Below are 24,150 nucleotides of genomic sequence, written 5' to 3' on the forward strand. Positions count from 1 at the left end.
AGGGCCGTGCGGGACAGACCCCAGGCTCTGCTGCCCTGACTCAGTGGGGCCACATGGGGCTCCGGCTCCCCCAACCCAGCGGGACCGTGTGGGGCAGACCCCAGGCTCTGGCTGCCCTGCCCCAGTGGGACCGTGTGGGGCAGACCCTGGGCTCCGGCTGCCCCCCCAAGCAGGACCTTGCGGAGCAGACCCCGGGCTCTGGCTGCCCCCCCCCCCCCCCAGCGGGACCGCACGGGGCGGACCCTTGGCTCCGGCTGCCCCCCCGAGTGGCACCATGCAGGGCAGACCCTGGGCTCCGTTCCAGAGCTGGGTGCGCTGCCCAGGGGAGGCTGCCGCCCAGAGCTCTGCATGCGGGAGCCCGAGGCTGCTCCCACGGCAGTGTCTCCTGCAGGGAAGGCCCTGGCAGTGCAGGGGCACGCCCAGCTCAGCACCCCTGGGCCTGGCAGCACGGCAGGTCCCCTGGCTGGGCAGGTCTCCCGGGTCCGGCCTGTGCCATGGATTGGGGGAGGAGCCGCAGCCCCTGCACACTCACCGGGCGCAGCTGGCCCCCGTGCTCACACTCGCAGTGGGCGGCGGTGACACAGTCCCCGCTGCTGTTCCGGTACCGCCCGGCCTCGCACACGCAGCCCGGCGCAGCCCCCACACTGCAGTTGGGTCGCGGCTCCTCGTAGATCTGCTGGCAGGTTCGCTCGCAGGGCGCAGTGAGGCTGGGGCCGTGCCAACGCTCCCCTGTGGGACAGGCTGCAGCAGCAGACACACATCAGGCCAAGGGCCCCCAAACCTGCCCTCCCCGGAGCAGAGCGCTGGGCCGGCCTCACCGGGCATGCTGCCCTGACGCTAGCTGTGACGTTATTGTGACGTTATTGATATAAATGGGGACCATATAGAACATGGGTTGCAACCAAGGTCCTGTAGTGGCACCAAATCCTAAGTAAAGGGGGTCATATAAGGTGTCTAAGACCAGGTTCCGGGTTGCTGGTTATAATTATGCTGTCTGTATGTCTGTATCATTTTTAGTTGAAGTTATGAATGTTGGCTCTATGCTGGCAGTATTTCAAGTTTGTGCTGTGCTTCTGGGGGAAGCCTCCCAGACAAGCTGGTGTTAGCTCTGCCTAGCCTGTTTGATGGCCCATTAAGGACCATTAAGGACACAATGGACCCATGGAGAGAAGGCAGACACGCCTTGTGACTCAGCAAAGTATGCAGGGACTGGCTCATGTGACTCAAGGCTCCATTTTGCTGTAAAATTCCACAGTGAAGACAAAGGGATTCTTACACCTGGAAAAGTCTATATAAGCCTGATGCTTCGTCTCCATCTTGTCTTCAATCCTGCTTCTGACCTCTGGAGGGACTTTGCTACAAACTGAAGCTTTACACAGGGGACTGAACGACCCATCCCGGTGGGGGATGTATTCCAGAGACTTAATCTAAACCTGCAGTTTACTTCAGCACTGCTGCAAGCCTGAACTAAGAACTTTGCCATTACTGTACGTAATTGATTCCATTTAACCAATTCTACCTCTCTTCTCTACCTTTTTCCCTTTGTAAATAAACCTTTAGATTTTAGATTCTAAAGGATTGGCAACAGCGTGATTTGTGGGTAAGATCTGATGTGTATATTGACCTGGGTCTGGGGCTTGGTCCTTTGGGATCGAGGGAACCTTTTTCTTTTATTGGGGTGTTGGTTTTCATAACCATTTATCCCCAGGACGAGTGCACTGGTGGTGATACTGGGAGACTGGAGTGTCTAAGGAAATTGCTTGTGTGACTTGTGGTTGGCCAGTGGGGTGAGACCAAAGTCCCTTTTGTCTGGCTGGTTTGGTGCCTTAGAGGTGGAAAAACCCCAGCCTAGGGCTGTAACTGCCCTGTTTGAGCAATTGGTCCTGATTTGGCACTCTCAGTTGGGTCCCGCCAGAACAGCTCCGTCACAGTGGCGTAGTCGTGCTTGGATCCACAGAACCAGGTCAATTAAGCGTTGGGTCAGAACCCCACGCTATCCAAATTTTAACTTTGGGATTGAGAGTTTGGTTGGTTAAAGATCAGTGACCATGAGACAGAAAGCATCAGGAAAAGCAAGGAAACTGCAAGCCTTGAGAGACAGCCTGCAGTTTGATTATGAGCAAGAACTGGCAGAAATTCGAATGGAGAAAGAGGCTGATGAGAGAAAGAAAGAAGTTGCTAAGAGAGAAGAAAAAGCTCGTAAGAGGCGTCTGGAGCTGCTGGCTGCTGAGGAGAAAACTCGACAGATGCAACAGGAGACAGCTAGACTCCAACTCCAAGTCAAAAAAGCAATGGAAGAACAGCAGAGACTGTACCCTCTTGAAAGTCCAGTTTGTAACAATGTTGGTATGTTGTATAACTCTGAGCAGTTGTCTGGGGGTAACCAAATGTACCCCAACAATGACACCTTTTATGTCAATGCTGTTACTGTGTGTTCAGTAGGGGGTGGCCCCATAAATTGTGCCAGTGCTATGGATGGGAATGGTAATGGAAAATTCATAGAGTGTAAAAGTCAATGGTAAAAGCTGTTTAGGGCAAATTATGGCTTCTAACATCACTCTTGTTAGAGCAGATCTGGTCAAAGAGGAAGATTATTTACCAAATCAGAGTGTGAATGTTGTGATCCTCTGTGAGTTTACTGTCCGTGTGCCTTTAGCCAGAATCCACCTTGAGTGGAATGGGGCTCAGCATGAAGTGATAGCTGGCGTCAGGAAGTTATTGCCTAAAGATCTTTTAATTGGGGAAAATGTCAAAGCTTTGTTCAATCCAGGTAGCCAGTCACAGGAGAGGAATGATCTTAAACCTGTGTCTAGTGTGGGCAATGATTTGCCTGAGGTGGGTTGCTCCAAAGGTTTGTCTGTGCCAAGAAGCAGTGTGTCTGGGAATGAAGTTTCTGAATGTCTGTCTGATGTCTCAGAAGTGAATCTGGAGTTAAATCAAGAGCAGAAAGATCTCATTGGTGAGGAAAATGTTTCTCAGGTTAAATCCCTAACTGAGGAGGGAGAGGGTAAATTTGTAATGGGTAATGGATTGGTGGCTAGTGCAGCTTGTAGAAGTAAACCTGAAATGGGTAACTGTGATTTGCCTATAAAGGAAGCTACCCCAGTCTCCAAGCAGTTGTCTGTGAACAGCCCTGTGTGCTGGGACAAGGGAAGTAAAATCCCAAGCTGTGTGTCTGGTAAAGGAGAATGTGTCTCCGGCTCTTCTGTGTCTGTGGAGCAGACAGAAGGTGCCTGTCAGCCTGTAATGGTTGAGGGTGATTCAGTTGTCTCGAAGTTGGTTGTAAATACAGCTAAAGCCCAGGAAGGGAATGGTCCTGAGTTTGTGTCTGCTGGGGGGAATGGCACTGTGACTAGGTTGCATCCAGTTAGTGTCATAGCAAAATCCCAGAGAACAGACAATTCTGGTGCTTGTAGTTTGCCAGTTGCTAATGTGTGGTTGGAAAAGGGTGCAGCAACTCTGTCTGATCAGGGTGATACCCCAGCCAGGGCACAAGGAGAGCATAAAGGTGATTTAATTGTGTTACCGACTGACAGTTTGACAACTTGTAGCAAGAAGGAAAAGATTCCTGAACTTGTTCATGGCCAAGGGAAGGAGACTACTTCTGACCTGTTATCTAGAAAGTCTGTAGCATCTGTGGTTGCTCAGGGAAGTGTTCCTTTAGAGCAAGCCCTAGGTGAAGAGGGGAAGGGCAGAATTTCTGAGAGGGGTGAATTGCTGCTTAGAGAAGCTCCTAGGGAAAGGAATCCTCATGGTAGCCTGTGCAAGCAGTTTACTGCAACTGAAGGGTGTAAAAGTGATTTAATCTTAAAAGTTTCAGTTGCTAACAGCCAGAAATTTTCTGTTGTGAATGGATCCACTGACATTCCATTTGAGAGATCCAGTGTGGGCAGCTTTAAAAAGGTCTCAGGTGGAGTAGAAGCTGTTAAGGAAGTTGAGCAGCCCTATAACCACCTGGCTGTGTGTGGCCAGCTTGTTGGTGGGGAGACAATGCTGTTGGGACAGGAATGTCTCCATGCTGAATCTGTAAGTGAGCAGTCTGTGCTTCAGGATCTGAGGACAGATTCAGTTACTGGTGTTTCAGAGCAGAACAGTTGTATGGCTAAATGCTTGAGGAGGCAGGGGAGAGCAAGCCAGCTCTCACCCTCAGACTCTTTGGATTTGTGTGGTATCTCTGTAAGTCAAAGTCCAGCCTTGGAATCCATAGCAGCTGAAGAGTTAAAAGCTAGGGTCTGTGTTGATGCGGATTACTTGGCTGGCAGGGAGAAGACAGAATTGCTAATAGCTGTTAGCACAGAGGGCCCACCCCATCAGCCAGTGAATTCCGTTAAGCAAGAGAAATCAGGGTCTCATCCTGCAGGACAAGAAGGAAAGAGAAGACTGAATTTTGCAAAGGGAAGCCACAGGTTAACCCTAAAATGCCCAATCTCCAATGGTATTGAGCCAAGGGTATGGCATGACAAATATGATTGTAAATGGACACTTGCAATGAATTTGTTGTTATTGCTTATGCTAATTTTTGTAACTAATGTGTTGCTATTGCCAAGGACTGTAACAATGTACAATGTGCCTAATCTTTTGGAAAATCCCTTAAACATATTGAAAGGAATACATAAAAACACACTTTATGTTAAAGGGCCTTGCTATACTGATGTTTCACAGTTAATGCATGTAAACAATGTTGAAACTTTTCACAGGGCAAAATACATTCCAGACCTGATGTGCTGTATGAAAGGGAAAACTGAGGCACACTACCATATTGCTTTCATGGCTAAATGCCAAGAGTCCTGTACTATGAACAACATCAATATCTACATTGGTTTAATGTTAATTGGGTTCAAAACATTGGCCAAGGCTGGTATGGATAAAGTAGCTGTTTTCTTTAGCTCTTGGCAAGATCACATAAAACATACAGGAACCATGCTGCAAAAGCTGACCAAGTTATACCTTAAGTTTGTAAAGAGATCCATTCATGTTATTGAACATGACTTTGATAAACCATTTCGGTTATACCCTGGTGCGGCCTCTAGCCCAACACTAGCTGTAGTGAGACAGACCCAAGGAAAGGGGGCTCTTGGGATGCAGTCAGCGATGTTTTGTCATCCCTTCCTGCATCAATTTTGCGTTGGGGGTGTGACGTTATTGATATAAATGGGGACCATATAGAACATGGGTTGCAACCAAGGTCCTGTAGTGGCACCAAATCCTAAGTAAAGGGGGTCATATAAGGTGTCTAAGACCAGGTTCCGGGTTGCTGGTTATAATTATGCTGTCTGTATGTCTGTATCATTTTTAGTTGAAGTTATGAATGTTGGCTCTATGCTGGCAGTATTTCAAGTTTGTGCTGTGCTTCTGGGGGAAGCCTCCCAGACAAGCTGGTGTTAGCTCTGCCTAGCCTGTTTGATGGCCCATTAAGGACCATTAAGGACACAATGGACCCATGGAGAGAAGGCAGACACGCCTTGTGACTCAGCAAAGTATGCAGGGACTGGCTCATGTGACTCAAGGCTCCATTTTGCTGTAAAATTCCACAGTGAAGACAAAGGGATTCTTACACCTGGAAAAGTCTATATAAGCCTGATGCTTCGTCTCCATCTTGTCTTCAATCCTGCTTCTGACCTCTGGAGGGACTTTGCTACAAACTGAAGCTTTACACAGGGGACTGAACGACCCATCCCGGTGGGGGATGTATTCCAGAGACTTAATCTAAACCTGCAGTTTACTTCAGCACTGCTGCAAGCCTGAACTAAGAACTTTGCCATTACTGTATGTAATTGATTCCATTTAACCAATTCTACCTCTCTTCTCTACCTTTTTCCCTTTGTAAATAAACCTTTAGATTTTAGATTCTAAAGGATTGGCAACAGCGTGATTTGTGGGTAAGATCTGATGTGTATATTGACCTGGGTCTGGGGCTTGGTCCTTTGGGATCGAGAGAACCTTTTTCTTTTATTGGGGTGTTGGTTTTCATAACCATTTATCCCCAGGACGAGTGCACTGGTGGTGATGCTGGGAGACTGGAGTGTCTAAGGAAATTGCTTGTGTGACTTGTGGTTAGCCAGTGGGGTGAGACCAAAGTCCCTTTTGTCTGGCTGGTTTGGTTTGCCTTAGAGGTGGAAAAACCCCAGCCTAGGGCTGTGACTGCCCTGTTTGAGCAATTGGTCCTGATTTGGCACTCTCAGTTGGGTCCCGCCAGAACAGCTCCGTCACAGTTATTGATATAATCTGCGACCACATAGAACATGGTTGCGACCAAGGTCCTGTAGTGGCACCAAATCTCATGTAAAGGGGGTCGTATAAGGTGTCTAAGACCAGGTTCTGGGTTGCTGGTTATGATTATGCTGTCTGGGTGCATGTGTCATTTTGTAGCTGAAGTTATGAGTATTGGTTCTGTCCTGTCTGTATTTCAAATCTGTGCTGTGCTTCTGGGTGACACCCCAGACAAGTTGGTGTCAGCTCTGCCTAGCCTGCTTGATGGGCCATTAAGGACCATCAGCTACACAACTGACCCATGGAGAGGAGGCAGATAAGCCTTGTGACTCAGCAAAGTGCAGGGACTGGCCCATGTGACTCCAGACTCCATTTTGCTGGAATTTTCCACAGTAAGGACAAAGAGGTTCTTACACCTGGAAAAGCCTATATAAGGCTGATGCATCATCTCCATCTTGTCTTCAATCCTGCTTCTTACCTCTGGAGGGACTTTGCTACAAACTGAAGCTTTACACCAGGGACTGAATGATCCATCCCAGCGGGGGATGTTCCAGAGACTTGATTTGAACCTGCAGTTTATTCCATCACTGCTGCAAGCCTGAACCAAGAACTTTGCCATCACTGTATGTAATTGATTCCATTTAACCAATTCTAGCTCTCATCTCTATCTTTTTCCTTTTACGAATAAACCTTTAGATTCTAAAGGATTGGCAACAGTGTGATTTGTGGGTAAGATCTGATGTGTATATTGACCTGGGTCTGGGGCTTGGTCCTTTGGGATCAGGAGAACCTTTTTCTTTTATCGGGTTGTTGGTTTTCATAACCATTCATCCCCAGGACGAGTGCACTGGTGGTGATACTGGGAGACTGGAGTGTCTAAGGAAATTGCTTGTGTGACTTATGGAATCCTAGAATCTCAGGGTTGGAAGGGACCTCAGAAGGTATCTAGTCCAACCCCTGCTTGTGGTTAGCCAGTGCGGTGAAATCCAAGTCCTCTCTGTCTGGCTGGTTTGGTGCCTTAGAGGTGGAGAAACCCCAGCCTAGGGCTGTGACTGCCCTGTCTAAGCGATTGGTCCTGAATTGGCACCTCCGTTGGGTCCCGCCAGAACCGCCTCGTCACACTAGCGAGGGGGGAAACCCTGGTCAGCAGCCTTTGGGCACCGTCTTGCTGCAGCCACTGGGGGCCCCAGGAGGGTGGCTCCCCTGCACCCTCCATAGCATAGTGCCCAGCAGCACATGGGGACCCCGCTCACCCAGTCACCCACCCCCACACCAGCAGTCGCGGGGGAGCTCACCGCAGTCGGGCAGGGAGCAGGGCGTCCGGCGCGTCGGGGGGCCCAGGCACTCAGCCCCGGCGTACAGGCGCTGCTGCAGCTGGTGCCTCTGGGAGATCCGCACGCCCGGCCCACACGTCACTGAGCACGCGGACCAGGCTGCCCACGCGGACCAGAGGCAGTCCACTGTGGGGAGAATGGGGGGGAGTCAGGGCCGAACCCACAACAGTGCGGGGGGGGGTCAGAGCTGAGCCCCGACATTCTGTGGGGCGTCAGCACCAACCCCAGCGCACTTGGGGGCTGAGATGTGAGTGCTCGTCTGTTACCACTTTCCCCGTGCTCGGAGGGGCTGGGCTGCCACCCCCGGCCCTCACCCTCTGGGCTCCATGGGTGCTGCAGGAGCAGAGACCTTCGCCCCACAGCACCTGCCCCCTGGAGCAAGCTCCCCGCACTGCCAGCGCTGCCTTCCAGCGACCACCCCTGCCAGGCTCAGCTGGGCTGTCTCGCGCGGGCAGGGCCCGGGGGGCAGCGGGATGCTTGGTGCTGATCTGCCTGCAGGCCGGGCGTGGGGTGGGTGGGGCCCGGCCGGGGGGCTCTTACCGTTGCAGTCCTGCTGGGAGCAGCTGAAGGTGCCTCTGCGACAGACACTGCAAACAGAGCGAGGGCGTGAGATGGGAGCCGGCTCCTGGCTGCCGCGCCAGACGTGCCCACCCCAGGCTCCGAGCCCTGCACCCCAGCACCCAGCTCAGCCCCAGCTGTCATCCCCCCACACAGCTGGGGAGGAAACTGAGGCATGGAGAGGAAGGGGCCTGCCAGCCCTCACCCAGCAGGTCAGTGGCAGAGCCGGGATGGAACCCAGGAGTCCTGGCTCCCAGCCCCCTGCTCTATCCCACCAGACCCTGCTCCCCTCCCAGAGCCGGGATGGAACCCAGGAGTCCTGGCTCCCAGCCCCCCGCTCTATCCCACCAGACCCTGCTCCCCTCCCAGAGCCGGGATGGAACCCAGGAGTCCTGGCTTCCAGCCCCCTGCTCTATCCCACCAGACCCTGCTCCCCTCCCAGAGCTTGGGGGTTTTGTGCCATGGGCCCCGAGCACTATGTGCCTGGAGCCTGTGCCCTGAGCTCAGTCCCACCGGCCGGCCCCCTGCCTGGAGAGGGGGAGGTCTGATCCTGCCAGGGCCAAGCCGCCATGGCTCACAGCCCCCCAGCCCCGTCCCACAGTGACCATTCTGTGTCCTCAGCCAGCCCCCCAGCTCCGTGCTGCCGCCCCAGGGCAGAGTGCAGCGCCTGCCCCACACCCCTGCAGCAGTCACCCGTGAGCCCTGGGTCACTCGGGACGGGGCCCAGCACTGCCTGTGTGGGGCAGACCCCCACCCTCGCTGCCACCCCCTGGCATTGTCTGCAGGAGGCAGTGCTCCCCTGGCACTGTCCCTGTGGGGCAGCCTGCCCCCTAGCTGCAGCGGGCAGTACTGGAGTCCCCCCCCCCCCCCCCGGCCCTGCACTGACCAGCTGTTGCACTGGTGGTGGATGGTGCTGCCGGCCGGGTACTCTCTCGCCCGCTCCTCCTGCGACAGGTTGGAAGCCCATGGCACGGCGGGCGCAGGGAGCAGCGAACAGCGGCATTCATCTGGGGGCACGCACGCCCCGTCCTGCAGCACCTGCAGCGACACAGCAGCTGCCACGGGCCCGCAGAGACCGGCCGGCAACTCCCAGCCCCGAGACCAGGCTGGGGAACCCCCTGTCCCCCCAGAGACCGGGCTGGGGAACCCCCGGTCCCCCCAGAGACCGGGCTGGGGAACCCCCTGTCCCCCCAGAGACCGGGCTGGGGAACTCCCGGTCCCCCCAGAGACCAGGCCAGCAACTCCCGGCCCGAGAGACCGGGCTGGGGAACCCCCTGTCCCCCCAGAGACCGGGCTGGGGAATCCCCTGTCCCCCCAGAGACCAGGCTGGGGAACTCCCGGTCCCCCCAGAGACCGGGCTGGGGAACTCCCGGCCCCGAGACCAGGCTGGGGAACCCCCTGTCCCCCCAGAGACCCAGGCTGGGAATCCCCTGTTTCCCCCACCCTGAGACTAGGCCTGGGAACCCCCCGTCCCACCCACTGGAGAACGGGCCAGGGAACTGTTGTGTATTTGGTTGTCATGGTTTTTGTTGCTATGGCACCTGAGTTAGATTATTGGGGGCTAGCTCGGGCCGGTTGGGTGAGCTCTGTGGCTGTAAATAAATGGTGGTTTGTTAGCTGGCTGCTGTCTGGCCTCAAGTGATTTCTCCTAAACCGGCTGCCCCCGAGGATCTAACAAGTGGTGACCATGGATGGGATCCCGGTGCTGCTCCGGTAACGGAAGGAAGTAGAAGTCAAGGTAAAGAAACCTGCTTGTTTGCACTGACCGTGGAAGTGAAACTAAAACTCATGGCTACTCTGACCAGGCCTCTGGGACCTTTTGATGAGAATACAGAGCAGTGGCCTGTGTATACTGAGCTGTGACGTTATGACTGTGATACAATATCTCATTGAAAGATGGCAGGGCCAGAAAGAGTTAATTAACTCATAGACTGACCTGACCCAGGGGTGAACCTTAAGGACGGGTTAGGAAGATATGTAAATGACTAGAGCTTTGAAATGCAAGTCTGCATTGTTAGAGGTAGAAGGGGAGATGTTTGCTCAGGGCTTGGGATGTCAGCAAACAAGTCTTGTCTATTGCTATAGTTTGAATTCAAAGATCAAAAAAAGGAATATTAACATTTATGATGATACTTGAGTGAAATAGTATTATTGTCTATGTGTCTCTTTGAAGGTTGTGCTAACCTGTATCTGAACTGTTTAATGGGTAAATTACTCTGTGCTAATTGCCAGGATGTTTGGGAGAAGGAGTTGAGCCTATTGTTTTCTCAGGCCAAAAGGCTGCTGGAAATGTATAAAAACCCTGGGACACGATCCTGCTTCATCTCAGATCTGCTTTGGGTTTCAAGAGGGGGAAACCTTAAGCCATAAGAATTGAGATCCCCAGTCACTGACTGGAGCCACCCTGAATATGAAACTTGGACTATAACCTCTGGACTATTTCTAAAAGGACTTTTGGCAACTACAAGCTCATCTCTGCTGTGTATCCGAACCTCAAGAATTGAATTCAAGTCTGTCTGTAGATTAATCTTTTAACCAACACTCTCTCTCTTTTCTTTTTTAATAAATTTTAGCTTAGTTAATAAGAATTGGCTGTAGCGTGTATTTTGGGTAAGATCTAAGTTATAATTGGACCTGGGTATGTGGCTGATCCTTTGGGATTGGAAGAACCTTTTCTTTTATATGATGAAGTAAGATTCTCAGGAATCAACATCATATCTAACAGGTGTGTCTGGACGAAGGCCTGAGGCTGGGCACTTTAAGGGAACTGCGTGGTTTGGACTTCTAAGTGACCAGTGAGGTGCTGTAGAAGCTGTTTTGTGCTGGTTCGTAAATCTAAGTATTGGAATAACCACCAGCGTTTGGGGTTTGTCTGCCCCGTTTGGTTTGCAGTTCACCCTGATTGAGTGACCTCAGCTGGCTCCCACGGGCAGCACCATCACATGAGCTTTTTCAGCTTTTTGGTATTGCAAATGACATTACAGAAGCGAAGAAGGTGCCAATATTCTTAAGTGCTGTAGGGGCTAAAACCTACTCCCTGCTACGCAGCTTCCTACACCCTGTTAAGCCTGACACTAAATCTTACAGTGACATTGTGGAAATCCTGGGGTCCCATTTTTCCCCCAAACCAAGGATATAACAGGAACCCCCTGTCCCCACCCACCAGAGACCAGGCTGGGGAACCCTCTGCCCTCCCAGAGACCAGGCCGGCAACTCCCGGCCCTGAGACCAGGCTGGGGAACACCCGGTCCCCCCAGAGATCAGGCTGGGAAACCCCCTGCCCCACCCCCCAGAGACCAGGCTGGGGAACCCTCTGCCCTCCCAGAGACCAGGCCGGCAACTCCCTGCCCAGAGACCAGGCTGGGGAACCCCCTGCCCCACCCAAGACCCAGGCTGGGAACCCCCTGTCCCTCCCCCCCCGAGACTGGGCCCGGGAACCCCCTGTCCCCACCCACCAGAGACCAGCCCGGCGGAACCTCCTGTCCCCTCCAAGGACCAGGCTGGGGAACCCTCTGCCCTCCCAGAGACCAGGCTGGGGATCCTGCCCCACAGCCTGGGGAGGAGGGACCCGGGAGCTGTCCAGGCCCCGCAGCCGGGGGGCTGGGGCTGTGGGTGCAGGTGCTGTCACAGGGGGTGGCCCTCGAATGGCAGCTCATGGCACCGCCGTCTGTTCGGCGCCAGACGGGACCTGGCCCTTCCTCCCTGCCAGCCCAGCTCCTGCACGTCAGTGGTAGGAGACCCTCTGCCCTCCAGGCTGCTGGGGGAGGGATGAGGCCCGGGGGGGAGGCGGGCTCCCCTCCCCCGGCTCAGTACCAGGCAGGGGGTGTCCGGGGCAGGGGGCCCGGGGAGGCCAGAGCCCAGCCTGGGGCCCCGTGGGGCAGGCAGGGCTGACGTCTCAGTGTCCTGCCGAGGGGGCAGAGACCCACCTGGCCGGGAGGGCAGGCACAGCCGGGCTGGCACTCCTCCCGCAGGCACACGGTGCCGGGGCGCAGGTCGGCGCAGGCGCGGGGACAGGCGTTGGCACAGTCGCTGTACACCTGGGGGCCCGGGCACTCTGCACAGAGCAAGGGGGGGCAGGTCACACCGGGGAGCCGCGAGCCCCCCCGCCCGCAATACAGACGGGGCTCCCCTCCCCCAGACGTGCTGCACCCACGCACGGATGGGGGCTCCCCTCTGCCAGACGCGCTGCGCCCACATACAGACGGGGCTCCCCTCTGCCAGACGCGCCGCGCCCACGCACGGACGGGGGCTCCCCTGCCCCAGACGTGCTGCACCCACGCACGGATGGGGGCTCCCCTCTGCCAGACGCGCCGCGCCCACGCACAGACGGGGGCTCCCCTGCCCCACACACACCGCCCCCACGCACAGACGGGGGCTCCCCTGCCCCACACACACCGCCCCCACGCACAGACGGGGGCTCCCCTCTGCCAGACGGGCCACGCCCACGTACGGACGGGGGCTCCCCTGCCCCAGACGCGCCGCACCCACGCACGGATGGGGGCTCCCCTGCCCCACGCGCCGCACCCACGTACGGACGGGGGCTCCCCTCTGCCAGACGCGCCGCAACCACGTACGGACGGGGGCTCCCCTGCCCCACACACGCCGCCCCCACGCACAGACGGGGGCTCCCCTCTGCCAGACGGGCCACGCCCACGTACGGACGGGGGCTCCCCTGCCCCAGACGCGCCGCACCCACGCACGGATGGGGGCTCCCCTGCCCCAGACGCGCCGCACCCACGTACGGACGGGGGCTCCCCTGCCCCAGACACACCGCGCCCACGTACGGACGGGGGCTCCCCTCTGCCAGACGCGCCGCACCCACGTACGGACGGGGGCTCCCCTACCCCAGACGCGCTGCACCCACACATGGACGGGGGCTCCCCTGCCCCAGACGCGCCGCACCCACGCACGGATGGGGGCTCCCCTGCCCCACGCGCCGCACCCACGTACGGACGGGGGCTCCCCTCTGCCAGACGCGCCGCAACCACGTACGGACGGGGGCTCCCCTACCCCAGACGCGCTGCACCCACACATGGACGGGGGCTCCCCTGCCCCAGACGCGCCGCGCCCACGTACGGACGGGGGCTCCCCTGCCCCACACGCGCCACGGCCATGTAGATGGGGGCTCCCCTCTGCCGGACACGCCGCACCGTCTGCTGGCAGGGACTCTCCTCCAGGTCCCCCTAGGGGGTCTATGCCCTCAGCCGCTGCAGGCTGACCTGCTGGGCGCCGGCTGCAGGCTCTAGGGGGCGCCGCTCTCTCCCCCAGCCATGTGCTCCGCGCTGGAGGCCCCGGCCCCCCAGCCCAGCCCGTACCTGGCGTGCAGTTGTGGGTGTGGCAGGCGCGGTGCAGCAGCAGGGGGGCAGGGCAGTGCTCCCCCCGGCCCTCCCCTGGGGACAGCAGGCTCCGGCTCCGCTCTGACACGCCCCCCCCACAGCTGGCGCTGCAGGGGCTCCACGCCGACCACGGGCTCAGCTGGCAGCCAGCTGCAAAGGCAGGGCAGGGTCAGGCGGGGGCAGGGCCCACACCCACTGCACTCGGCAGGGAGTAGGCTCAGGGAAGGCGGCGCCTGCGGGGTGCAGGGTGGGAAGCCGGGGCACCGGGGAGACGCTCACTCCTTGGGGATACAACAGGCAACAAGGGCAGCAGCTGCTGAAGGGCCCTAGATGGCCATGGGGCTGGCACCCACCCGGGCAGGGCCGTGGAGCTGGCACTCACGCAGGCAGGATGGTAGGTTTAGCATTCACCTGGGCAGGGACGTGGAGTTGGCACACACCTGGCCAGGGACGCGGGGCTGGCAATCACCCGGGCAGGGCCGTGGGGCTGGCTCTCACCCGGGCAGGGCCGTGGGGCTGGCTCTCACCCGGGCAGGGCCGCGGGGCAGGCACTCACCCGGGCAGGACCGTGGGGCAGGCACTCACCCGGGCAGGACCGTGTGGCAGACACTCACCCGGGCAGGGCCGCGGGGCCGGCACTCACCCGGGCAGGGCCGCGGGGCCGGCACTCACCCCGGCAGGGCCGTGGGGCCGGCACTCACCCGGGCAGGACTGCAGGTTGCACTCCGCGATCTCCTCCATGGCGTCGGCGGTGCACGGGGCCCCGGCGGGGCTCTCCTGGCAGGGGCGGTGCCGCAGCGTGCTGCCTCCCCCACAGGTGACGGAGCAGGGGCTCCACTCGGACCAGGGCCCATAGAAGGGGCACTCCAGATCGGGGCAGGCGAAGGTGCCGTTCCCGCACGTGCTGCAGGGAGAGACACGGCTCAGGGGGTCACAGACACCCGCAACCACGATCTGCCCCTGCCCAATGGCCGGGCGCAGTCCCGCAGCAAGTGCCCGGCAGCGCACGGCCCACATCCTGCGGGCGATGGGCACCCGCCCAGCTCTCCCCTGGCACTGCCAGGCTCCCAGCACAGGGCAGACATTCCTCTCATTGCTCCTGCGTGCCAGCCCTCGGGCTTCCTCTGCAGAGCCACCGCTCCCGGCTCTGCGCCCTCCCGTGCCACGGGCACTGCCAACCCCATCGAGCTCCACGGGGAACCCCCCGCCAGCACGAGGGCGCCTCTCCGCTGGCCAGGCTGCACCCACTCCCAAAGCCTGCGCTGGGCCACTCTGCTCCAGTGTAACGGGCAGCGGATCCTCAGGTCCCAGCGCTGTACTTCCCACATGGACACCCCGGGGTTGCCGGGCCCAGCCTGGCTCTGCAGACCCCTTTGCCGCGTCTCCGGGAGCCGCGCACGCTGAGCTCCCCCCGGTCAGGGTCCCCTCCCAGAGCCAGGCGCCCGGCCAGCCCCTCCTGAGCTTGGGTGGAAGGATCCGGGGCCCCCGTTCGGCCCCCCTCCCGCCCGCTCCTTACCAGTTGTGACAGTCCAGCTCGGCCGCCTGTCCCGGCCAGAGCTCCCGCGTGCCGTTGGCAGTGGGCAGCCCGCAGCGGCAGGCCAGGACTGGCACGCACACGCCGTCCTGCAGCAGCTGCCCCTCAGGGCACCGGCAGCCTGGCGGAGGAGTGGGAGGTGAGGGGTTGGGACAGAGTGAGGGAGGGGAGAGGTGGAGTTCGGTGGGATGGCAGGATGGGCCGGGGGGTCTGAATGGGAGCCATGGGGCTGGGTACGGATGGGGGAACGAGGGGTCCTGGCTGATCACCATGGGGCTGGGTACAGATGGGACAAGGGAATAAGGGGGCTGGATGAGCACTGTGGGGCTGGGTGATGTGGGGCAGGAGGACGAGGGGCTGGGTGAGCACTGTGGGGCTGGGTGATGTGGGGCAGGAGGACGAGGGCCTGGGTGAGCGCTGTGGGGCTGGGTGATGTGGGGCAGGAGGACGAGGGCCTGGGTGAGCGCTGTGGGGCTGGGTGATGTGGGGCAGGAGGACGAGGGCCTGGGTGAGCGCTGTGGGGCTGGGTGATGTGGGGCTGGCGGACGTGGGGCTGGGTGAGCACTGTGGGGCTGGGTGATGTGGGGCAGGAGGACGAGGGGCTGGGTGAGCCCTGTGGGGCTGGGTGATGTGGGGCAGGAGGACGAGGGCCTGGGTGAGCACTGTGGGGCTGGGTGATGTGGGGCAGGAGGACGAGGGCTGGGTGAGCACTGTGGGGCTGGGTGATGGGGCAGGAGGACGAGGGGCTGGGTGAGCACTGTGGGGCTGGGTGAGGTGGGGCAGGAGGACGAGGGGCTGGGTGAGCACTGTGGGGCTGGGTGAGGTGGGGCAGGAGGACGAGGGGCTGGGTGAGTGCTGTGGGGCTGGGTGATGTGGGGCAGGAGGACGAGGGGCTGGGTGAGCACTGTGGGGCTGGGTGATGTGGGGCAGGAGGACGAGGGGCTGGGTGAGCACTGTGGGGCTGGGTGATGTGGGGCAGGAGGAAGAGGGGCTGGGTGAGCACTGTGGGGCTGGGTGATGTGGGGCAGGAGGACGAGGGGCTGGGTGAGCGCTGTGGGGCTGGGTGATGTGGGGCAGGAGGACGAGGGCCTGGGTGAGCGCTGTGGGGCTGGGTGATGTGGGGCAGGAGGACGAGGGGCTGGGTGAGCGCTGTGGGGCTGGGTGATGTGGGGCAGGAGGACGAGGGGCTGGGTGAGTGCCATGTGTTAGGATATAGATATTCAGGCCTGTCTGCAAAGGCCTCGACTTTAAGAATGTAGGTGTATTATCAAGTATCAGAGGGGAGCCGTGTTAGTCTGGTTCTGTAAAAGCAGCAAAGAGTCCTGGGCACCTTATAGACTAACAGACGTCTGTTAGTCTATAAGGTGCCCCAGGACTCTTTGGTGTATTCTCACTTAGCTAGTTGGAGAGGTAGAAAAGCAAGAATCACAGTCCCTGTCTGTGCAGGGGCTTCTCTCGCTGGGACAGGCTGAGGCCTTCAGCTAAGGTGTAGTCAGGCAGCCGGAAGCTCTCCGGTGCCACAGGGCTCCTGGTCTTTGTGCGGATACAGACTAACCCGGCTGCTGCTCTGAAACCTGATGAGCTGGGAAGTGTCTGGTCACATCCTCCCATTCCAAACTAGCCCATGGAAATAAGGTGCGATTGGGCTGCTCGGAATCCAACCCTGCCCGGATATTCCTCCCACCTCCAGAGAAAGGGAAGAGCCTAGAAGATGCAAAAGGAAATGTAGTTTGATCGCAGCCTGTCTGGCAAGACTCACTGATCAATAGACCCAGCTGGAGAACTCTTCTGTCTGTACAGGTGTAGCTGTGAAATCCTCCCTTCTGTATTGTTTGTGTGTTTATTTGCATGGTCTCTGGCTGGGTCTGTGGTTGCTTCTGGCTGCTGGATAATTAATGTTGTTGGGTGTAACCCGATGACGGTGGTGGGGTATAATTGGTTAAATAACCATGTTACAATGTGTCAGGATTGGTTAGTTACATTTCAGTACAATGATTGGTTAAGGTCTAGCTAAGCGGAACTCAGGTCAATCAGGAAGCGTGGGGCTGGGGGGCTGGGGGGGAACAGGGACTGGGGATGGGGGAATTGGGATCGTGTTGTGCTAAAGGGGGATGGGAACAGGGACAGGGACACAGGCCAGGCTCTGTGGTGTCAGGGCTGGGAAGGGGAGACTGAGGAAGGAAACTGGACTCCTGCTGGCTGGAAGTTCACCCCAATAAACACTGAATTGTTTGCGCCTTCAGACTTCGGGGATTGTTGCTCCGTTCATGCGAGAAGGACCAGGGAAGTGAGAGGGTGAAGGAATAAGCCCCCTAACACCATGGGGCTGGGTAATGTGGGGCAGAAGGATGAGGAGGCTGGGTAATGTGGGGTGGGGGGATGAGGGGGCTGGGTGAGCGCCATGGGGCTGGATAATGTGGGGTGTGGGGACAAGGGGGCTGGGTGTGCGCCTTGGGGCTTCTTGGAGGGGTGGACGGGGCTGGGTGAGCGCAGTGGGGCTGGGTGGATGTGGGGACGGGGCTGGATGACTGCCATGGGGCTGGGTGGATGTAGGACAGGGGGATGAGGGGGCTGGGTGAGTGCTGTGGGCTGGGTGGATGTGGGGCAGGAGGACGAGGGGCTGGGTGAGTGCCGTGGGGCTGGGTGGAGAGGAGGATGGGGCAGGGGGACGAGGGGGCTGGAGGGAGGGGGGGACGGGGCTGGGTGAGCGCCATGGGACTGGGTGGATGTGGGGCAGGAGGACGAGGGGCTGGGTGAGTGCCCAGGGGCTGGGTGGATGTGGGGCAGGAGGCCGAGGGGCTGGGTGAGCGCTGTGGGACTGGGTGGATGTGGGGCCGGAGGACGAGGGGCTGGGTGAGTGCCGTGGGGCTGGGTGGAGGGGAGGATGGGGCAGGGGGACGAGGGGCTGGGTGAGCGCTGTGGGACTGGGTGGATGTGGGGCAGGAGCACAAGGGGCTGGATGAGCGCCGTGGGGTGGGTACAGCGGGGGGCGAGGGGGCGGGTACCTGGCTTGCACTCCCTCTGCAGACACTCCACGTGCTCCCACAGGTCGGCGCAGGTGCGGGGGCAGCGGTTGGCGCAGGCTGGGGCGTGCTCCTTGCCCCGATCCTCGCACTCCTCCCCTGGGGGCACAGCCGGGGAGTCAGGGAGCCCCCACGCCTGCCCTGGAGCCCCCCCCTGCAGGCGACGGGGGCAAGGCCGGGAGGGGCAGAGCCCCGTCAGACGCCCGGCGGGCAGGTTCCCAGCCACACCCAGCTGGGCATCCCCCTCCCCAGGACGCGGCTGGGCCCCCCCAGGGCAGCAGGAAAGCTAGACGGGGCGCAGATCTCGAGTGGGGGGCGCCCATCCCCCCCCTCCATCGCCCCCAGCTCCCGACAGCCCAGCCAAGGGCCCTGCCTGCCATGGGGCGACCATGGACGGGGGGCTGGGAGCCCTCGCAACGCGTGGCAGGGCCTGCACCGGGGACGGGCACTGGTGGGCGGCAGGGCCCTGCGCCGGGGACGGGCACTGGTGGGCGGCAGGGCCCCGCGCCGACGGGCACTGGTGGGCGGCAGGGCCCCGCGCCGGGACGGGCACTGGTGGGCGGCAGGGCCTTGCGCCGGGACGTGGGCGGCAGGGCCCCGCGCCGGGTGCGGGGTGGCAGGGCCCTGCGCTGGGGACGGGCGCGGGGGGGGCGGCAGGGCCTGCGCCGGGATGGGCATTGGTGGGCGGCAGGGCCCTGCGCCGGGACGGGCGCGGGGCGGCAGGGCCCTGCGCTGGGGACGTGTGGCGGCAGGGCCCTGTGCCGGGGCGGGCGCGGGGTGGCAGGGCCCTGCGCCGGGACAGGCACTGGTGGGCGGCAGGGCCCTGCGCCGGGACGTGTGGGCGGCAGGGCCCCGCGCCAGGTGCAGGGGCGGCAGGGCCCTGCGCTGGGGACGGGCGCGGGGGGGGCGGCAGGGCCCTGCGCCGGGGACGGGCGCGGGGGGGCGGCAGGGCCCTGCGCGGGGTGTCAGGGCCCTGCGCCGGGGACGGGCTTGGGTGGGCGGCAGGGCCCTGCGCCGGGGACAGGCACTGGTGGGTGGCAGGGCCCTGCGCCGGGTGCGGGGGGGGTCCGGGCCCTGCGCCGGGGACAGGCACTGGTGGGCGGCGGGGCCCGGCACCGGGGGCGGGCGCGGGGGGGTGGCCGGGCCCTGCGCCGGGGTGGGGTGGCAGGGCCCTGCGCCGGGACAGGCACTGGTGGTTGGCAGGGCCCTGCGCCGGGCGGTGCGGGGTTGGCAGGGCCCTGCGCCGGGGTGGCAGGGCCCTGCGCCGGGACGGGCGCGGGGGGGTGGCAGGGCCCTGCGCCGGGGACGTGTGGGCGGCAGGGCCCTGTGCCGGGTGCGGGGGGTGGCAGGGCCCTGTGCCGGGCGCGGGGGGGCGGCAGGGCCCCGGCTGCGTTACCCGGGCAGGCGGCCGTGTTGCAGCTCTCCGACTGGACCCGGGCTCCCCAGCACCGCCTGCCGTCGGCCGGGGGCTGGACGTGGCGCCGGCGCAGCCGGAAGCCACCGCTGCAGGGCTCCCGGCACGGGCCCCAGGGGCTCCACTCGCTCCACAGGCAGAGATCTGAGACACAGAGCCAGAGCTGCAGCACTGGGCACCCAGCACCCCACCCCAACGGGCCCTCTCTGGCCCCACACGCCCACCCTGCCCCCGGGGCAGCAGGGATGCCAGCCTCCGCCCCTCGGGCCCCAGGCTGCCTGGGGGCATCCACCCGCCACTGAGATGCAGCCACTGCTGGGGCAAGGCGGCTGTTTGGCAGCAGCAGGCTCAGCAGTGCAGGAGCGGACCCAGTTGGGGGGCAGGGGATCTAGGGAGCCAGGTCGGGGGGAGGACTCCCCTCGCAGAGCCCCACCCTGAGACAGTACATGGGGCCAGCACTGACAGGGGGGAAGGATAGCTCAGTGGTTTGAGCATTGGCCTGCTAAACCCAGGGTTGTGAGCTCAATCCTTGAGGGGGCCACTTAGGGATCTAGGGCAGAAATTGGTCCTGCTAGTGAAGGCAGGGGCTGGACTCAATGACCTTTCAAGGTCCCTTCCAATTCTAGGAGATTGGTATATCTCCAATTATTACCTATTACCGCCCCCTGCTTCCCACAGCCCAGTGCCCCCTCCTGAGCCCCCCGTCCCTACAGCCCAGCGCCCCCCTGAGCCCCCCATCCCTACAGCCCAGCACCCCCTCCTGAGCCCCCGGCTTCCCACAGCCCAGCACCCCCCTGAGCCCCCCGTCCCTACAGCCCAGCGCCCCCCAGAGCCCCCCATCCCTATGTGACGTTATTGATATAAATGGGGACCATATAGAACATGGGTTGCAACCAAGGTCCTGAGGTGGCACCAAACCTTGGGTAAAGGGGGTCATCTAAGGTGTCTAAGACCAGGTTCTGGGTTGCTGGTTATGATTATGCTGTCTGTATGTCTGTGTATCATTTTGTAGTTGAAGTTATAAGTATTGGCTCTGTAATGTCTGTATTCTGTATTATGCTCTGCCTCTGGGAAGTGTCCCAGACAAAGCTGATGTTAGCCCAGCATAGCTGGCTTGATGGCCCATTAAAGGGCCATCGGCTACACAATTGACCCATGGAGCGAAGGCAGACACGCCTTGTGACTCAGCAAAGTGCAGGGACTGGCCCATGTGACTCCAGGCTCCATTTTGCTGTAAATTTCCACAGTGAAGACAAAGGGATTCTTACACCTGGAAAAGTCTATATAAGGCTAATGCCTCATCTCCATCTTGTCTTCAATCCTGCTTCTACCTCTGGAGGAACTTTGCTACAAACTGAAGCTCTACACCAGGGACTGAGGACCCATCCCAGCGGGGGATGTATTCCAGAGACTTAATCTGAACCTGCAGTTTACTCCAGCACTGCTGCAAGCCTGAACTAAGAACTTTGCCATTACTGTATGTAATTGATTCCATTTAACCAATTCTACCTCTCATCTCTACCTTTTTCCCTTTGTAAATAAACCTTTAGATTTTAGATTCTAAAGGATTGGCAACAGCGTGATTTGTGGGTAAGATCAGATGTGTATATTGACCTGGGTCTGGGGCTTGGTCCTTTGGGATCGAGGGAACCTTTTTCTTTTATTGGGGTGTTGGTTTTCATAACCATTTATCCCCAGGACGAGTGCACTGGTGGTGATGCTGGGAGACTGGAGTGTCTAAGGAAATTGCTTGTGTGACTTGTGGTTAGCCAGTGGGGTGAGACCAAAGTCCTTTTGTCTGGCTGGTTTGGTTTGCCTTAGAGGTGGAAAAACCCCAGCCTAGGGCTGTAACTGCCCTGTTTAAGCAATTGGTCCTGATTTGGCACTCTCAGTTGGGTCCCGCCAGAACCGCACCGTCACAGTGGCGTAGTCGGCAGGATCCACAGAACCAGGTCAATTAAGCTTTGGGTCAGAACCCCACGCTATCCAAATTTTAACTTTGGGATTGAGAGTTTGGTTGGTTAAAGGTCAGTGACCATGAGACAGAAAGCATCAGGAAATGCAAGGAAACTGCAAGCCTTGAGAGACAGCCTGCAGTTTGATCTGGAGCTGCTGGCTGCTGAGGAGGAGACTCGCAAGGTGCAGCAGGAGACTCACAAGATGCAACAAGAAGCTGCTAGACTCCAGCTCCAAGTCAAAAAAGCAAGGGAAGAACGGCAGAGACTGTATCCTCTTGAAAGTCCAGTTTGTAACAATGTTGGTATGTTGTATAACTCTGAGCAGTTGTCTGGGGGTAACCAAATGTACCCCAACAGTGCCACCTTTTATGTCAATGCTGTTACTGTGTGTTCAGTAGGGGGTGGCCCCATAAATTGTGCCAGTGCTATGGATGAGAGTGTAAAAGTCAATGGTAAAAGCTGTTTAGGGCAAACTATGGCTTCTAACATCACTCTTGTTAAAGCAGATCTGGTCAAAGAGGAAGATTATTTACCAAATCAGAGTGTGAATGTTGTGATCCTCTGTGAGTTTACTGTCCGTGTGCCTTTAGCCAGAATCCACCTTGAGTGGAATGGGGCTCAGCATGCAGTGATAGCTGGCGTCAGGAAGTTATTGCCTAAAGATCTTTTAATTGGGGAAAATGTTAAAGCTTTGTTCAATCCAGGTAGCCAGTCACAGGAGAGGAATGATCTTAAACCTGTGTCTATTGTGAGCAATGATTTGCCTGAGAAGGGTTGCTCCAAAGGTTTGTCTGTGCAAAAAAGCAGCTTGTCTGGGAATGAAGTTTCTGAATGTCTGTCTGATGTCTCAGAAGTGAATCTGGAGTTAGATCAAGAGCAGAAAGATCTCATTGGGGAGGAAAATGTTTCTCAGGTTAAATCCCTAACTGAGGAAGGAGAGGGTAAATTTGTAATGGGTAATGAATTATTGGCTAGTGCAGCTTGTAGAAGTAAACCTGAAATGGGTAACTGTGATTTGCTAAAAGTAGCTCAGTGTAGTGAAAAGAGCAGCAGCTTATCTGTTGGGAGAGGTAATGTGCCTGGTAGGGAAAGTTTGAAGGAACCTAGGCAGCCTTGTGAGCTGATGGCTTTGTCTAATCAGGAGTTTGGGAAGGGAGGGATAGTGGAAGATGAGTGTCCATATCCCTTACCTGTTTCCTGTGTGGAGAAATGTGACAGTGGAGGGAATGTGCCTGTCTCTGTCAGGGGTATTGACTTGCCTATGAAGGAAGCTATCTCGGTCTCCAAGCAGTTGTCTGTGAACAGCCCTGTGTGCTGGGACAAGGGAAATGAGATCCCAAGCTGTGTGCCTGGTGAAGGAGAATGTGTCTCCGGCTCTTCTGTGTCTGTGAAGCAGACAGAAGGGGCCTTTCAGCCTGTGATGGTTGAGGGTGATTTAGTTGTCTCGGAGTGGGTTGTAAATACAGCTAAAGCCCAGGAAGGGAATGGTCCTGAGTTTGTGTCTGCTGGGGAGAATGGCACTGTGACTAGGTTGCATCCAGTTAGTGTCTTAGCAAAATCCCAGAGACCAGACAGTTCTGGTGCTTGTAGTTTGCCAGTTGCTAATGTGTGGTTGGAAAAGGGTGCAGCAACTCTGTCTGATCAGGGTGATACCCTAGACAGGGCACAAGGAGAGCATGAAGGTGATTTAATTGTGTTACCTACTGACAGTTTGACAACTTGTAGCAAGAAAGAAAAGATTCCTGAACTTGTTCATGGCCAAGGGAAGGAGACTGCTTCTGACCTGTTATCTAGAAAGTCTGTAGGTGTGCCTAAAAGGGGATTGTGTAGAAATCCGCCTGTGGGGCCTGAAGTGAGTCTAAGTGTAAGTGAGACCCAGAAAGCGGCTGTGGTTGCTCAGGGAAGTGTTCCTGTAGAGCAAGCCCTAGGTGGAGAGGGGAAGGGCAGAATTTCTGTGAGGGGTGAATTGCTGCTTAGAGAAGCTCCTGGGGAAAGGAATCCTCATGGTAGCCTGTGCAAGCAGTTTACTGCAACTAAAGGGTGTAAAAGTGATTTAATCAAGAAAGTTTCAGTTCCTAACAGCCAGAAATTTTCGGTTGTGAATGGATCCACTGACTTTCCTTTTGAGAGATCCAGTGTGGGCAGCTTTGAAAAGGTCTCAGGTGGAGTAGAAGCTGTTAAGGAAGTTGAGCAGCTCTATAACCACCTGGCTGTGTGTAGCCAGCTTGTTGGGGAGACAATGGTGTTGGGACAGGAATGTCTCCATGCTGAATCTGTAAGTGAGCAGTCTGTGCTTCAGGATCTGAGGACAGATTCAGTTACTGGTGTTTCAGAGCAGAACAGTTTTATGGCTGAATGCTTGAGGAGGCAGGGGAGAGCAAGCCAGCTCTCACCCTCAGACCCTTTAAATTGGTGTGGTATCTCTGTAAGACGAAGTCCAGCCTTGAAATCCATAGCAGCTGAAGAGTTAAAAGCTAGTATCCGTGTTAATGCAAATTACTTGGCTGGCAGGGAGAAGAAAGAATTGCTAATAGCTGTTAGCACAGAGGGCCCACCCCATCAGCCAGTGATCTCTGTTAAGCAAGAGAAATCAGGGTTTAATCCTGAAGGACAAGAAGGAAAGAGAAGACTGAATTGTGCAAAGGGAACCCACAGGTTAACCCTAAAAGGCCCAAACTCCAATGGTATTGAGCCAAGGGTGTGGCATGACAAACATGTTTGTAGATGGACACTTGCAATCAATTTGTTGTTATTGCTAATGCTAACTGTAACAATGTACAATG

At 58.2% G+C, this 24,150-nt stretch overlaps 1 protein-coding gene across 1 annotated transcript in view; it reads right to left on the reverse strand.

Annotated features, from left to right (window-relative positions):
* Positions 1 to 24,150, reverse strand: part of LOC120399329 (SCO-spondin-like) — a 162,555-nt gene that overhangs the window by 8,360 nt on the left and 130,045 nt on the right. Inside the window, exons 100-109 of the mRNA XM_039527511.1 lie at positions 19,392 to 19,553; positions 17,978 to 18,094; positions 14,955 to 15,093; positions 14,140 to 14,342; positions 13,418 to 13,588; positions 12,029 to 12,156; positions 8,989 to 9,140; positions 8,085 to 8,131; positions 7,506 to 7,670; positions 533 to 741 (exon numbers count right to left, since the gene is read on the reverse strand). Coding sequence (XP_039383445.1) covers positions 533 to 741; positions 7,506 to 7,670; positions 8,085 to 8,131; positions 8,989 to 9,140; positions 12,029 to 12,156; positions 13,418 to 13,588; positions 14,140 to 14,342; positions 14,955 to 15,093; positions 17,978 to 18,094; positions 19,392 to 19,553 — 1,493 coding nt within the window. The remainder of the gene's footprint in view (positions 1 to 532; positions 742 to 7,505; positions 7,671 to 8,084; positions 8,132 to 8,988; positions 9,141 to 12,028; positions 12,157 to 13,417; positions 13,589 to 14,139; positions 14,343 to 14,954; positions 15,094 to 17,977; positions 18,095 to 19,391; positions 19,554 to 24,150) is intronic.

This window comes from Mauremys reevesii, linkage group 2 (genome assembly GCF_016161935.1).
Source record: "Mauremys reevesii isolate NIE-2019 linkage group 2, ASM1616193v1, whole genome shotgun sequence".
NCBI classification, from domain to species: Eukaryota; Metazoa; Chordata; order Testudines; family Geoemydidae; genus Mauremys; species Mauremys reevesii.